Source organism: Punica granatum, chromosome 7 (genome assembly GCF_007655135.1).
Source record: "Punica granatum isolate Tunisia-2019 chromosome 7, ASM765513v2, whole genome shotgun sequence".
Taxonomy (NCBI): Eukaryota; Viridiplantae; Streptophyta; class Magnoliopsida; order Myrtales; family Lythraceae; genus Punica; species Punica granatum.
This window is the reverse complement of record NC_045133.1, coordinates 27,012,428-27,029,090: the sequence shown is the minus strand read 5'-3', so window position 1 is coordinate 27,029,090 and position 16,663 is coordinate 27,012,428. Positions and strand designations below refer to the sequence as shown.

Here is a 16,663-nt window from a genome sequence, read left to right as displayed (position 1 = left end):
CTTGATCTGACCCAGTATACTTGCTGGTAGAATTAGTGCTTATTTTTATATATATTTGCAGTGGATCATTCACATCGTAGAAGCACTTTCAACTTTTGCGTCTTTGCAAGGAGACACGTAAAAAACTAACTGAGTCCAAATTAAGCCCACGAGAATCACATGAACCTTGGAAAGTGCAATAAAGTACTCCATCTAGCTAGTACACAATACACTAACTTCATTAGAAAAAAGCTTCACATCATTCATCGTACATGCCGAGGATACCCGAACTCATGCGCTGCTCCAATCAGTAACACGTATAACAATATCTGATGGCTGGAATGTTGTTGCCACTTTTCGATCAAAATATAACAAAAAGTCCCAGCTAGCTACAACGTAACAACATTAGGGCGGCCAAGGAACGTTGATGAAACAACCCAATCATACGTATGGTTTATCATCATACTAGGACATGGCTTGGCCCTAAGCATTAGCTGCTCCTCAAAATAGAAGAAATTTCCTCAGCCTTGGATTCATTAAAACCTTTCAAATTTATGATTGCCATTCGTCTCATCTCCTCCATTACTTCCTCGAACTCCGCAACTTCTTGCCCTTTACCTGATCCACCGTAGTTGCTGATCCCCAGAATCATCCCTACGGAGTACCCGTAAGCCCTCAGCCGTTCGATCTCCTCCTCGCACCCACCTCCGATGATCGCCCCGCAAGCCCCCGCGCAAGCGTGAAGGGCTCCCTCCCTCTTCCCACACGCGTGATAGGCCAAGAATGCGAGATCTAGACGTCCGTCCGCTGAAGACGATGACCAGACGCGCCCCAATATCTCCCCGTAATACTGCCCGGCCACCGCCCCCTGGGACCCCACGGCTCGTGTGATCTCCACCATCACGCGCAGGACTCGGCCCGAGGAAGTCTCCGTGGCATGGTCGTCCGACCTCGCGAGCAGCTCGAGCGCGAGCGGCATCATGCCGTCCCCCGTGAGGAGCTCAACGTTCGGACCGAACCCGAGGTGTGCAGTCGGCCTCGGCACCTGCCTAGAGTCGGGGCGGTCTGTCCGGGGGAGGTGGTCGTGGACGAAGGCGGCAGCATGCATCAGGTGCAGGGCGACGGCTGCGTCAATGGCCTGGTCTTGGGTACCGCCGACCAGCTCGCAGGCGGCCACACAGAGGGCCGGGGCGGAGCTCCTTGGGGCGGCGATGGCCAGCTGGCGGAGGGGCTCGGAGACAGAGGGCACAGCCCGGGGCGGGATGGACTTCTCGAGGTGGGTAGCAATATGAAGGTTGATGGCGTCCCAGTAAGAAGGTGACTGGGCGGCGCTGCGGGAGGTCGGAGTGGCGGTCACCATCGATGCCCGCGGGACGGGGCACGGGCGGCGGTGATGGGATCCGGAGGGAAAGCAGAGCATGGCATGGCCATCAACGGAGTGGAACAAAGCTTTCTCCATTGGATTGGAGAGGGATAGTTGATTGATGAATATGAGGTTGGATTTTACCACGAGAAACCTTTAAAAATGGAGAGAATGAATTGTGGGACCTTCGGAGAAAATAATGAATATATTGGATAGTACTGAGTAGGCTCGCCCATGTGTTGAATGTATTGGACTGCCGGTGAAATGAGATTCACGTGTGGTCTGTGGCGGTCCAAATATAATAGAGACCTATAATTTATAATTTTGATTTTTTAACCTTTGACATATAAAGTTAATAATTAATTTATATATATATATATTCTATCTTTTTCAATGTGAGTTTATTATGTTATATATCATTATCTACAAAAAAAAATCCTTTCTCTACTGTTTGCATCAACCAAAAAATAAAAAGGAAAAACGATAAGAAAAACCACATAAAAATATGGAACACGAGAAAGAAAAGAGGAAACGTCAGGGGATAATTCGGGAGATTCGTTCGTGGCTTGAGCGTGACTGGCATGGCAAAGTTAGTCATTAGTATCGGGAAGGAAACTCTGTAGCGGATTGGATGGCACGATGATCGCTTAGCCTACCCTTGGGATTACACATTCAACACACTCCACCGTCGGAAATTAGAGTTCTACTTTCTGGAGATATTGTTGGGGCTGCCTTACCCCATCTTTGTTCGATTTAGTTATTTGGTATTTTGCTTTTATTCGTACTCGGGCTTCGCCCCCTCTTTCAACCGAAAAAAAAAGAAAAAAAGAGAGGAAACTTCAGCAGCTCGGCCAAAAAAAAGAGGATGAAATAGCAAGAAAAAGGTTACTTTACTTCAATTAGATATTACAAAGAATGACAAATTTAGAAAGAATAAAGGGAATGGGGAAATTTCATCTAATTGAACCTAATTGATAGTTAATAGGAAGGGTAATTAGGAATTGCGAGAGAAGCGAGCAATAAATTATGAAGGTTGACAGATTAAAAAGTTAAGATTATGTTATGGTTGAAAAATCAATACAAATACAAATAAAGAAAAATTAGATTTATGAAGAATTGTCTTTGCCATGTAAGTTTGTTTGTAATAAAGTCATGGACTTATATTATTATGTGTAAGATTTGCACTAGATTCATTGGCTTTTATTGTAATCTAAAAATTATTACGGGTAAGAACAACAACATATATACATATTGGTTACAATCTTCCTTATTGTGGCCTAAAATTTTTGGGGCCTAAGGCGGTGGCTTTACCGGCCTTACCATAATAGGGCTGGCCCTGCTTGTGGTTCCTTTCGGTTTAGCGTGAAAAACGTGTTGGTGGCAGCTAATCAAACATATTTATATATATGTTTACTCAAAATAATTGAGCTTACATATTGACGTGCTAATAGTTAAGCTCTTGATCTGGAATGTCCGATAATGGAGCTCCTCCTCGAAGCCTTCGATAGATATTAAATTAATTATTCACTAAACGTGCTTTTCAGCAATATATTATTGGGGAACTAAAATTAATTAAACCTACCTTAGGTAGCTAGGCCTAGCTCTTGCCTTCAAGCCATTAATTATCATTTTATCAATCTTTTCTTTACTCGTTGATTAATCCAATAACTAAGGCTTCATTTGGGAATATGGTGACGGTTTGAAGTGCTTTTTGATTTTTAAGTCAAAACAGTGTTTGGTAAACAAAACCATGGTTTGGTAGATTCTAACGATTGAAAACGTGATTTTCTTCAACAGGTTACTGAGTATTATAAAAATTATTTTTACTTATAACTATTTTAAGTGTTAATTTTAATTTCAGCAATTTTAAATTGTTACATTCAAAATACTTTTGTTTATATTGAAATCAACATATATTTTTCAGTACCACCAAGGTGGTAGTCCAGTTGGTAATGAATTTCATCTTCTAAAGGGGAGGTCAATGGGTCGAATCTTGACTTAAATACGAAAGCGCTTGCGTTAGTAAACTCTTGTCATCAATCCTATGAGAGCTGTTCTGGTTCACTGTGCACTTTGATGGGGTCATAGTGACTTAAGTGAACTGTGTCTCCCCGATTAGGACGAATGAAACATTCAACGGCGGTTGTGAAGCTCTTCTGGTCTCCAAAGGGAATTGTTATGGTGGACTCCCCCTCCCAATCTTTTATTCAGCAAAAAAAAGCACATATTTTTCAATAATTATATTTCAGTACTTTTATTTCAACAACAACATTCCCAAACCAAGTCTAATAAAGTTGTTAAGCACAAAGCCTAGAGGGCACTAACTATAGTTAGAATGCTAAAAATATGAGCTTTTAAAATTTATGTCTCTTAAAATATATAGTATAGGCGCACTTCGTGGATAAACGAAAAGAATTTTTAAATTAGAGATATGATAAGTAGCACAGTAGAATGCTCTTTATCAAAAATTAAAAGGTTCCTAACCCAACTCTTATCATTGTTTAACCTGTATTTCTTTTTTCCTTATCTCTATAGACAATGCTAATCGATCTATTTTTCATAATGAAAAAATAATTCGTGTTAACCTGAACCGTAATTACAAGTTTATTACCTACCAAAAAGATCATGTAGATCACCACGTGCCAGATGGGAAAAGTTCTCTAGATGCAACAATTCTTTTTTCTTTTTCTTTTTTTCTTTTCCTTCGTCCGCTTAAAATTCAGATCCAGATCAAGTAAGTCAAAGTAACATGGTGACAGAATATTGACACATTTATCGGGATTTTGTATATTATGTACATTAATTAGTTTATATACTTTATATCCTTGTTTACATGTCCTAGGAAAGTAGATATCTTATTTTTAGAGCGTCTTTTGTCCATGACAGTATATGTACACAGACGATAGCAGTGAATGAATGAGAACAATATTCCTCCAACTTTGCCTCTGCAAAGTTTATAAATCGTATCTCTAGACCGCATAAGTAAAAAAAAAAAAAATCCCATGCGGTGTACATGTATATATAACCCACGTTAATTATTGTAATGTCATCAGATATTATCATAAATAAATGTACGAGGGTATTTGAAAAAAAAATGTACGAGTATATGATACGTCGTGCTCGTGGTTTGAGGATAATGCATGCCACCTACGTAGAGACAATTATTAATGGTTAAGGTAATTATTATTATTCTTCTCTGTTTGATACGAAATTCTTCATTCGAAACTTATCAGAGGAAAAAGTTTCAATCATCTCTCCGCATTGAATTGCCCCTAATTTTTGTTCTGATTACAAAGGTGCATGCCCTGTTCGAGATGATTTAGGTCAGCCGAATTGGTAGTCATTACAAATTTCATTTTGATAAGTACTTAGACGGTTTTGAATGATGGGATCATCCTAATGATACATGTAACAAACATATTGTACAATACAAAGATTTGGAAGTACGTAGTATGAAAATAAACATGAGATTCCAATACGGAATTTTGGAGGCAATTAACAAATCTTCCCAAAAAATCTCGTTGGCACATTAGAGGCAGTATTCAAGAGTATTGGACCGTCGAAAGATATAATGAGGAATAACGAGATATGAAGAGTAAATGTTGTATCCTTCAAATTAGAGCATCCGAAAATAGAGAGCACAGTGGCATGATTTGAAAGAGTGCGCTTATAAATTATAATAAGGGGCATTATATATTTTAAACATACATTTGTTAATTTTGGGGGCTCATAAAAAATCCACTCCGAAAACAAAAATATGAAAATTTCCGGTTTCATATGTTCGGTACAAAAAATCCAGTCACTGTAATTTTATTTTTTTTCCCTTTCTTTGCTTTAACCCATCCCTATGGGATGGGTTCCAGTTTCATATGTTCGGTGCATGGTAGCGTTTTTTTGTTATATTTTTTGAGTTTGAGTTTTTCATATGATATAAACTAGATGATCACCCATGAACCATTTGGGATGAGAAAAACTCAACTCCTACACTCCGTTTGGTTTTGCAATCGTATTTTAAGATTTTAATTATAACTTTAACTTTACTCACTACACAACAAAAATCAACTTCTCAAAGTAAAAAAGGTGAGCCCCATACATAAACTCACATACAACTCCATTATATTCAATTCAATTTTTAATACTAAATTCTCTCAGGTATTCATTACTTTTTCACACTTTTTCTCATAATTCAACAACACAATCATTACAACCCAATTAAAATCAAAATACAACTCAACTCAACTCTAAAACCAAACACAACACTAACGGTTATGGTTTTGCGAATGAGTTTTTTTTTTTCAGTCCAAATTTAAAATAGATAAATTATAGAATTACAAAATAAAAAGAATGAAATTCATCGCAATATCATCCAATAAAAAATTATATAATAAGTACAACGTCTAATAAATTAAATCAAATGAAGTGTAAAACCATTTTAAAAAATGTTGAACTCAAAGGTATATAACTGCATATAAACTTAAGATTTTTACTTTCCTCCTTTCAAATTTTATTGCGAATAATCATTATAAATATTTTTTGGTAAATAATTATTATAAATATTACATATATTATACACTAATTAATAAAATAAAAGTATAAAAATTATTAATTGCGGTTGGGTCGGGGCCGCGGCCTCTTTTAGGTGGGGGAACTCACTTTTTTTTTTTGGCTCAGTTTTCTGGACGTGAAAAACTCCTAAAATTCATTTAGGAGTCCAAAAATTCGGATTTTAGAGCAGATTAGATTAGTATTTTTTTTTTCTTTGGGGTTTTAGATTTTTCACTTGCACTCCTACCCATGCGTTCGTCATATACATACACGCGCAATTGAAAAGATGGATAGTTTTCTACACGGCTTATCAAGTCAGTGTAGTCCGCTTGACTTTTATTACTAAGCTTCACCTGATCTAACTTGAGGATGTCGGGGATTATTATGAATAATAATTCAAAAATAGAAGGTGACACTGATTTTTAATAAGTATTTTATTAATTTCCGATTTCACCCTCCACACGAAACATATCCCAAATAGCTTTTAAAAGGGTCGCTGTCGAAGGTGACGCGGGATTAATCCCTAAACAGTAAAATTTATGCACGTGGCTAGTAAGATAATATTAATTAATACGAGCAATAATTGTCAGTTGTTGTGGGTGCAAATAATTGTTTTTTTTTAAAAGTCCTTTGGTCATTAATTAAAGCTTACTTTTCTTGGGCGAATTAATTAAAGCTTAATTAAAGGCACACGGAAAATGAGAGATCGGATTGATTAATTCTGGGGAATCTTATAACACAAGCTTGTCCTAATTTTTGATTGAATACTACATAGACATCATTTGTACCTGTCAACTTCCTAGTCCGAGAGAAGTCCAGATGGTCGATGGGAGTTAATTAGAATGACGTTGAAATTTTCTATAATTTGCAATTTTTGGTCCAAAGTAAATCAATATAGTATCAGCTAACACATCACCATATAGATGGAGACGAAAGGTGAATGCCGAACGTGTTACTGCCGCTGGCCTAAGGAAAACTCATCAACTGAATGCTCGCATCTTCATGGTACGGTCGAGTGGAGAACGGAGTTCAGCTTCTGGGAGTCGACCCGGGGCTTCCGGAATATGACTTCTTCTTAACTATGATTCGATATCCCGAATACGGTCCGCATACATATATTATTATTATTATCATCATCACTATAATAATCATCATCATCATTATTATTATCATTTAGTTTTTTTACTTTCTTCCGAACACAGTTTGTAATATATTAGAGGGTGTACTTAGCCGAATGTTGGGCTCAAAAGCATTTCAAGCCCATCCACGTTCAAGAACGCAAACTAAACAGACATATGTTGGGTTTGGATCAATACCCAATGGGCTTTCTAAACACATATATATAGGCAGAAACGACTCATTTCGCTCGTCATCATGAGGTAAGCAAATGGGAAATTTAATTTAATTAATTGGTTGGTATACACTAATAACTCTGCAATCAATCATGATCAGTGGGCCGATTTAGAAAAATGGGATTAGCAAAGCATCATCCCCTCATATGCTTGTTCCTAAACAAGGAAACTTACCAAACCCCATTCTACATAGACACCTCGAATCCCAGCTAACACATCACGTGCCGGCACAAGGCAATGAATCCAATCGGCTTCCGTGTTTTTCCCTGGGCATCGGCGTCGCAGCGAGTAGATACTGAGCAGTTCGAAGCAGCATCTTGACAAGCTATCTTCGCCGCTTAGAATTTATCCGATGGTCACGGATCGATACGCGTATTATTTATCCATCCGATGATTCCGGTGGCATAAAGGAGCAAAGAACAGCAAGGTATGATCAATCATTTCCATCGAGAGAAAGCCAACGCCCCACTAATTCTCACTCCTCCCTCGTCCCCACTACGCATCAGCACGCGCACTTCCCACACATCAATAGTCATATGATATATACATATACATATATATATATATATATATATATATAACCTTTGTTGCCCCAATTGTCTTTCAGACGTTTTCTATTTCTCATCAAACAGAACAAATTTTCCTCATCACCACCACAAACTCTGACTCTGTGTCTGTTCTTGGGACTGCTTCATAGAGTTCAGGAGAATGAGCCTCGAAGTTGAAGGCAGCAGCTCAACCCCGAAGCAGCTCCCGGCCCTGAAGATGCTCGACTGCACGCTCAGAGTCTCCGCGATCCCGTTGAGCATTGCGAGCATTTCGCTCACCGTGACCGACCACCAGAGCAACGAAACCTTCGGGAAGATAGAGTTCCACAATCTCCTTGGCCTCAAGTAAGTCCTTTCGTTGCTTATTCTTTAATGCAAACTGAAATATCCATCGAAGACAAATGGGCAGAAACCAGAATTTATGCTGAATCGAACGGACATAGATGCTAAGTATACTAATTACTAAGTTGTCTGGATTTTGTCACCTTGCAGGTACATGGTTTTGATAAGTGCAATATGTGCGGCCTATGCTTTTACGTCTGCGGCATCGTCGTGGCTCCGTGTTTTGGCCATCAAAGCCTGGATTTTCTTCCTCTCTGATCAGGTTATCGCATACTTGATGGTGACATCTGTGGCAGCAGTGTCCGAGATAGTCTACTTAGGATACAAAGGGGACAGGGAGGTGACATGGAGTGAGGCCTGCAGCTCATTCGGGAAGTTCTGCTCGAGGATGGGGATCGGCCTCGTCTTCCATGCCTTGGCACTCTGCTGCTTCCTCTCCCTCTCTGTGATCTCGGCTTTCCGGGCCTTCAGCGTGTTCGACCCTCCCTGTGTTTCCTCCAAGGAAGAAGAAGAAGATCGAAGAGATAACTGATAAACTGAAAGTTGTGCTCTAATGTCCTCTGCATATATGACTAGCTAGTCGTATCAACGGCGCGAACATGTTGTCCATGTTAGTAGAATAATTACTCCGATAAGGATGCCCAGTAGTATGCTTCTAAGCTTACATAAAGGAACATGATATATATTCGCACGTGTATAGTTCTATTGTCTTTTCAATTTTGATAATTTTGTCCTATTAAATTTATAAGGAGTTCTTTGACATAAGTCAGAACTTATGATTATTTCAAATTCGAAAAGCTATATACCATATTATATGTTATATTTTTATGAAAGAATACACAATGTTCACACACACACACACACACACACACACACAAAACTCTTCATTGGCCAAGCTATAGATAGACAGATTTTATGTGAATATTCTGAATCTTTTCAAAAATTACTTCGAATTTTTGAAATTTGTCCATCTTGTGAAAGGCAATAAGTTTTCGTGGTTTATCTTAAAGAACTCTTGAATTCCATCTATGTGCTATAACTCTTTTTGCATTTTAAAGAAAGTAATTCGGATTTCAGACGAGTCCTTTTTCTTTTATTTCACCTCACCTACCACTAGTGGCCGTGCCACTGCCAAGTGTTGTGGATTTATTGGGTTTCCCCCCACCCCCCACCCCCCCGGCTGCCAAAGTAGCTTTCCGTTCCAATCTTTCATTTTATGTATGACTTACAGAAAGGAAGAAATTCAGATCAAGTGGAAATTTATCTTTTCATTCTATATGGATCCACCTGAGGACTCTCCGCCCAATTTTCACTGAGAATTCTTGTGGCAGACAGATGGTTTAGATAGAGGATTTAGATTTTAGAGGGCTTAACGATAATCATATTATATCAATATGTTGATCGTCCGGAAAAATCCGATATTGATCACTTGCAAACCACGTATATAACGTCCATGAGTGCCAAACAACCTGCAAGAAAGGGGAAGATTCCATTTTAAATGAGTTTGTATGAGAAAAAACCTATGTGTATGCGTATTTACTATTTATAGAGGTCCGTGGGATTGTAATCAGTGCAGAAATAGATATACTTGCTAAATATAATGTTTATTTTATAACATAATATCTCATAAGGATATAATATATATATATCATCAGTAGAATATTAAAGAGATAATATTAAACATATCGACACATATACGAGAGATAACATTAAAGGTGGGACAATATGCTACATCGAGCTGGTGAGGTTCATTTTGTAATTGATATTGTAATAGGTGTCATATTAACTTGTACAGATATCCTACTATAAGAGATATTTCTTGGTCATTCCTCTTGTGTATATATATATATATGCCTCTTGTATTGTCAAATTAAATACAAGGGAAAATATTACTCCAATTCCAATAAACTCTAAATTTGATCTGCAGCCGCTTGTTTTGCCATGGCCAAGAGATCCGTCAAGCTGGAACACCCTCTCGATACTCTTCACTCCCTCCCTCTCCCTTTTCCTATATATGCATTGATGAATTTTGAAGTTTCGCCCCCCGTGTTGAGTTGTTTCTTGGCTTTGTTGATCGGATTTTTGTTCTAGCTGGTGAACTAAATTAAAACTCATGCTAATGGAGCACATAAATCAACCGCAATTAGCTCAGCTTTTCTTCTTCTTTCCCCCGGTTCATTCAAAGATGTTTGGGCTGAAATTGTGTGTTGCTGGGGGAGAATTAATTATGATAGAGAAATTAACAGGTGTAGCAATTACATGCATGATTGCGTTTAAGATTGTTCCACTGGCGGGACTGTCTTACAGTATTGTTTAATAACTTGATCGAAGATTTGTTTAGATATCTGATTAATGCATGCCCTGGTGCTGCTGTGGTGCATAGCTCTTCTTGTCAATGTTATAAGAGGATATTATATATATACATATAATAAGACCCATCCTTGACATGATATGATCATATACAATATGATAGATGAATTGGCACATGCATTTGTTGCTCATATGATCAAAACTCTTTTTAACTCTACTTTTATTCTGCTCCGTATATAAACCTGACATATATAAATATTCTAAGCCTGCCGTTTTATTAATTATTCTTGCTTCATTCCAGAGAGAAGGCAGGCGAAAGCTGCCCGAGGCGAGAACTACCCGGATAGAGTGCAAAACAAAAATCATGATTAGTAGATTTGTTGAACGGTTTGGATCATAGTGATGTCACCTTTTGTTGTATTTTGTTTATTCGCGTCTCTGGCGGATAGGTTGTCGTGCCGAAAGCTGAAAGGATTGACATCCCTGACATAGATGCTGCTGGTGGCGTGGCTGATAATGCTGATCAGCGACCTGCACGGTATAAGAGAGAATTCCAGGCTTTGGTACACAATTTTAAAAAAAAAAAGATACCACTGATCAATTGGTGAATTTTTAGGTTTCATGTCATTATGGACACGTTTGATCATCTAGATATAATCTAGGATAGGATTTTAGTAAAATTTTAGACCCATATTTGGTGTTGATAGGATAGGGATTGCGTTTGGAATTCATCTGGATAAAAAAATTAAGGGTTTTATCCCAACTAGGGGTATAGATTAAGAGTGGATAGTGTTTTGCACGAAAAGATGAAAAAGCCCTCAAAATTTTCAAAACTACCACCTATTTTTTAATCACTGGCAAATTCGCCGCGCAACCTTGCTTGGGGCGGTAGTAGTGTTCGTCAGGTTCGCGTCGCTCCTAAGTCATCTCCTCCTCTCTCTTCATTCAAAAAAAGAGAAAGAGATTTAAATTGGGTCTGTCATGGCCCAGTTCCGACCACTGCAACTTCAATTGAGATTGTTGATGACCTCTATGATCACTCGCGATCTCAATCTGGGCTGTGGTAGCCGGAATTTGGCCACCGCATCCTCGATCCACCTCCTCTTTCTAGAGAGAGAGAAAAAAAATGGGGCAGCCACCACAGTTACATATATTTTTGTTAAAATTTTAATTTTAGAATATATTTTGATATTTTAAATACTCATTTTGTGGAATATGTAAGTTTTTTTCTTGATAGGTAAGGGATATGTTCGTCATTAGAATCCTAGATCTAAACGCATTTCACATATTTGATTATTAGGTTATTGTAGTCTCACCGCATTATAAATGCTGGCTCATCCCATCGATCCCTAACCCTATCACTGACCCAACGGTCAAACCTAGCTAAGGGTTTTGTATATGTGAACATAAAAGTTGTAATAGGGAAACGATTTTGATTTATTTTTTTTTGGCAGCTAAGTGCGATCCGTAGAGAAATTGTTGTATGTAAATTGCAAAACACATATATCATGATTAGTAGACTTGTTGAATGGTTTGGATATCATAATGATGTCAACTTTTGCTGTATTTTATGTTCTGCGTGGCGGATATGTTATTGAGCCGAAAGCTGAAAAGAGCGACATCCCTGACATAGAGGCCGCTGGTGGTGTGGCTGATCATTCTCAGCAGCAACTTGCAGAGAATTTGATAACAATCCACGGTATGGGACAAAAATTGGATATGGATATGCCTGATCTAATGGTGAGAATTTTAGGGTTTCATTAAGGGTTTTGTATGGGTGAACACGTAAGTAACAGAGAAACGATGCTGATGTTCCCCCCGCCCCCCAAAAAGATAAATGCGATCCATAGAGAAGTTGACATCTTGAGACCGATTCTGGAAGAAAATGGGAACCAGGAAGCCCCTGGTGCTCTTCGGAATCTGGAGACCTTTGTGAACTTCCTGCAGGTAATTGATATAGCTAATAAGAAGACTGTTTGTATAGATATTATATGCGAGGAAAAAATAAAAAAGATTCTCTGCTGTCGACTTGATGATGTACTGTCTAACAAGAGTTTAGTGTCTTCGATCATATTAATATTATATCATTTCTCTATGATTTGCTGATCATGTATATATAGTAGTCGATATCGGGATCTGTGATTCAATTTAATCTGTTAGAATTTTGATTGCCCTTCAAAGGGATTATTGACCTGGCTAGTGATGGCTCTTGGGCTGGCTGTGAGTTGTAATAGTCTGCGATATAGATAGAGGTAGTGGCAGTTGGGAGGAAGCTGTGGAATAATAATCCAGTAGGACTAGGAGGAGGAGCAGCTGCAGGAGATGCGGGTTGCCTTTTAATGGAGTATGATCGTAGAAGAGTGACGGTGGCTGAAGATCATTTCCGCAGAAGCTGTGCTTTCCCACATATATGGGAACATCACCATCATCATCATCATCATCGACAAGCTAGCTGCATCTGCTTTTTCAGCTTCTCAGGATCCCAATTCCATTGCTTTGTACCTCATGCATTTCTGTTTTTCGCTCAGCGGAAAGGACACATTTTATACATTTTTCACCGTGAGGTGTAATGTGACAGCCTTCCTTTTGCTTCCCTTATATATAGACATTGTATGTCTCTGGGTTTGGAGTCTTTGGACTTGATTTCGATTGACATCACACAGCTTCTGCATGATCATCTTGTGATCTCTCTCTCTCTCTGAGCTTTGATTTGATATTTCTCTAATTGCATATTTGTGCGATGGGATCGGTGTGAGAACTCATTTAATTTGAATGTACCATTGAGAATGGTTTCTCATGAAACCAAATAACATCATTCGACAGGAGAACAGTTATTTGTCCTTGAAAAAATCAAGAATCTCAGACAATATCCCATCTCTGAGTTTATGTTACCATATGAGATATACTAATAGCAAAAATTTTATTGGATCTAGTCATTTAGTCGATAATTAATAGACTATTCTTCCGTTTCTCGATTATATAGGTAGACAAAATATATAAATATTTCATGAATAAAGCTTCCTTCTCATTTCGTTAATATATAAAGCTACCAGAATAAATCAATCAATCATATCCATCAAATCGCACGGACCCAAACATATTTTGATACCGTAGAATCCAAAGGAGAGGTGGAGATCACGTTAAACTTCATGAACGTGTTGAAACTTGAAAGAGAAACCTCTGTGAAAATGAAATATTGCTTGATGGAAAGAAACAAGTGCGATGATTTTTTTTCCCTATATAATAAAGTGTAAATTGCATCATATATCTCAACCTTCACATGTTGTCTTAGTTTTATTCCAACATCGATTTTTTTTTTCTGAGGTATCCTAACGTTAATAGTTTGGTGTCAAATCTATCCCGCCGTAAATATTCCATCCATTTTTTACGGAATTCCGATATAAGAAAAAAACTACACCATATATCCTAACTTTTTTGTTGTTTCTCAATTTTTTCTCAACCTTTAAATTTTTGCTCAATTCTATCCCAACCTTTTTGTTTTTTTTTCAATATTATCCCAATCTTTTCAGAAAACAGTAAAAGATTAGGATAAAACTAAGAAACTACCAAAACGGCCGGATAAAATTGAAAAAGCATCAAAAGGTCATGATAAAACTGAAAAATAAAAAAAAAATTGAGATATGTGGTGTAATTTTTTATTTGTATCGGGAATCAATTCTGTAAAAAATGGATGAAATATTTACAGTTGGATAGATTTGAAACCAAACCATTAACGTTAGGATATTTAAAAAAAAATCGATATTAGAATAAAACTAAGATAACATGTAAAGGCTGAGATACGTAACGTTATTTTTCCTGTAATAAATACACCAATATAATTAATCGAATATAATAAAATGGGGAAACGGAGGTAAAAAGCAAAGGAGGTCGGAGGGGTTATCGCAGCGAAGTAATACTGACGGGGAGCTTGAATCTGCCGCTATAGTTCTTACTATAAATAACGGATGCGCTGTCTCTCTCTTGTGATGTGAGAGGCTCATCGTCGTCGTCATTACTCATAAGCAAAATCTTTCCTTTTTCTCGACGATCCTTCCTTCCTACTGATCCTTCGTCGTTTTCCTTTTCGTCTTCTTCTTCTTCCTTCCCGTGGAAGATTGGTTGCATCATCTGATCTATACTCCTTGACGATCTCCCGGAGCTCATCTTCAGTTTCTTCCCCGATCTTCTCTTTGATTGAGTAAGCCTGTCGCTCTCTGTCTCAAGCCATCTCTGTTCGAATTTTTTGCTCCCGTGAAGGTCTTCTAATAAAACCCTAATTTGATCAGCAGCCGCTTGTTTTTCCATGGCTAAGAGCTCCTTCAAGCTGGAACACCCTCTCGGTTCTCTCTCTCTCTCTCTCTCTCTCGCTATGCCTTGAATTTTGAGGTTTCGCCTTGAATTGTTCCTCTGCTTCGTTGATCGGATGTTGTTCTAGTGAACAGGTCATCTTAATGAGTGAAGCACATAATTATTAGATCAAACGTAATTAGCTCTGCTTCTTTTCCTGTTTCATAGCTATTTGGGCTGAAATTGTGTTGTTGGGGGACAATTATGATTGCGTTTAAGATTGTTCCACTGGCGGGACTGTCTTAATTAACTTGATTGAAGAATTCGTTTAGATATATTTGATTAATGCCCTGGTGGTGCTGTGCTGCGTAGCTCTTCTTGTCAATGTTAAGAGGAAATTTGTTAAGACCCATCTTTAACATACTGGATCATAATATGATAGATGAAAGGTACATGCATTTGTTGTCCTTTCGTCGACATGTACCATGACACTGTAGTCACGACCTATTTGAAGGCCTCCCCTTCATCAAAATCTCTTTTTATCAGAAACTCTTAACTCTCTCTTCTTTTTTTCTTTCTTTTCCTTTCCTGCTCTATAAACCTGACACACACTAGTTTTTCTTAAAAGTCCTTATTTTTTATGTTGCTTGATTCATTCCAGAGAGGAGGCAGGCGGAAGCTGCCCGTATCAGGGAGAAGTACCCGGATAGAATACCGGTATGTAAATTGCAAAACAAGTATCATGATTTTGTAGTTTTGTTGGATGGTTTGAATCATAGTGACCTAAATTTTCGTCATTGTTTATGTTCTGTGGCGGATAGGTTATCGTGGAGAAAGCTGAAAGGAGTGACATCCCTGACATAGATAAGAAGAAGTGAGTGAAACCCCACTGATCCCGTTCGATTCTCAACATTATTCTCCCTATAGATTAACTTCTTTGTTCTCCATGCTTGAGGACTTATCTGTCAAAGTGATCTGTAACTTAACTTTTGTTATTCTTCTGCGACATTATTGCTTCTCATACTGTCTGTAACACAAGGCTGCTGAATGTTGAACCATGATTACCTTTATCTTGAAATGTTATTGCCTAAATCAGACACCAAGAATCGACCTGTTGCAAGGACTTTCTTTAATTTCAATGGTTCTTACTACACGTGTTCACAGATTTCCTGATTTTACAATGTGACAAATGCAGGTATCTGGTTCCTGCTGATCTGACTGTAGGGCAGTTTGTTTATGTGGTCCGGAAGAGGATCAAGCTCAGTGCTGAGAAGGCCATATTCATCTTTGTCAAGAACATCTTGCCCCCAACTGGTAAGAGAAGATTCCCCTCAAATGCCATAATAAACCATATCTGTTGCATAGACTTATGTTTGTCCTGGTGTTGATTCTTCTTTCATAATGGCGTTGTAGCTGCCATGATGTCCACAATCTACGAGGAAAGCAAAGATGAAGATGGGTTTCTCTACATGACTTACAGTGGTGAAAACACATTTGGATTGCCCTTAGCGGACTCGAACTGACTGTTACTGCCTATCGACAGCATAAGATGTTTGGTGTAAATTCTTAGATCGTATCATCCTCTGAGGTTAAATACAAGGTCCCATTAAGTAAACGCCTAAGTTCTCTCGTCACGTGAGTGCTTGATCTATGCCTGGTTATGATGCGTACATACCTATGGATTTCTAGGAATGAAAAAACCCATATCTTGTTCTCTCTTGAGATGTGTACATATCTATGGATTCTGGTAATGAACAACCCCATATTTCGCTATTGAGTTGGCCTTGCTATTACGTGACAGATTTATACTATTTCATTGTCTCAACACACCTGCTTATGATGTGTTATCTATGGATTTCTAGTAATGGAAAAATCCTTTATCGCGTCATCGCTCATGATGTGTACATATCTAAGGATTTCTGGTAATGAAAAACCCC

The 16,663-nt window shown here is 38.2% G+C and overlaps 3 protein-coding genes across 6 annotated transcripts; 2 read left to right on the top strand and 1 right to left on the bottom strand.

Moving 5' to 3' along the window:
• Positions 1–118: 118 nt before the first annotated feature.
• LOC116212987 (geranylgeranyl pyrophosphate synthase 3, chloroplastic-like) lies at positions 119–1,633 on the bottom strand. Its single transcript, XM_031547767.1, has one exon. It carries the CDS (start codon positions 1,436–1,438, stop codon positions 470–472), a length of 969 nt encoding a protein of 322 aa, XP_031403627.1. The 5' UTR covers positions 1,439–1,633; the 3' UTR covers positions 119–469.
• A 5,781-nt stretch (positions 1,634–7,414) lies between these two features.
• LOC116212739 (CASP-like protein 2D1) lies at positions 7,415–8,870 on the top strand. 2 transcript variants are annotated; one of them, XM_031547415.1, is made up of 3 exons: positions 7,415–7,666; positions 7,937–8,132; positions 8,280–8,870. In XM_031547415.1, exons 2-3 carry the CDS (start codon positions 7,948–7,950, stop codon positions 8,659–8,661), a joined length of 567 nt encoding a protein of 188 aa, XP_031403275.1. In that variant the 5' UTR covers positions 7,415–7,666; positions 7,937–7,947; the 3' UTR covers positions 8,662–8,870. The 2 variants fall into 2 exon arrangements, with proteins under 2 accessions (XP_031403275.1, XP_031403274.1); XM_031547414.1 differs by lacking the exon at positions 7,415–7,666 and having other exon boundaries at positions 7,820–8,132.
• Positions 8,871–10,055: 1,185 nt separating this feature from the next.
• On the top strand, positions 10,056–16,551 carry LOC116212645 (autophagy-related protein 8C-like). Of its 3 annotated transcripts, none has more exons than XM_031547278.1 (6): positions 14,421–14,637; positions 14,726–14,779; positions 15,388–15,443; positions 15,548–15,600; positions 15,922–16,040; positions 16,140–16,551. In XM_031547278.1, the coding sequence occupies exons 2-6, from the start codon at positions 14,743–14,745 to the stop codon at positions 16,247–16,249; spliced, it is 375 nt and encodes a 124-aa protein (XP_031403138.1). In that variant the 5' UTR covers positions 14,421–14,637; positions 14,726–14,742; the 3' UTR covers positions 16,250–16,551. The 3 variants fall into 3 exon arrangements, with proteins under 3 accessions (XP_031403140.1, XP_031403138.1, XP_031403139.1); XM_031547279.1 differs by having other exon boundaries at positions 14,424–14,637; positions 14,729–14,779; XM_031547280.1 differs by lacking the exons at positions 14,421–14,637; positions 14,726–14,779 and adding an exon at positions 10,056–10,107.
• Positions 16,552–16,663: the final 112 nt, after the last annotated feature.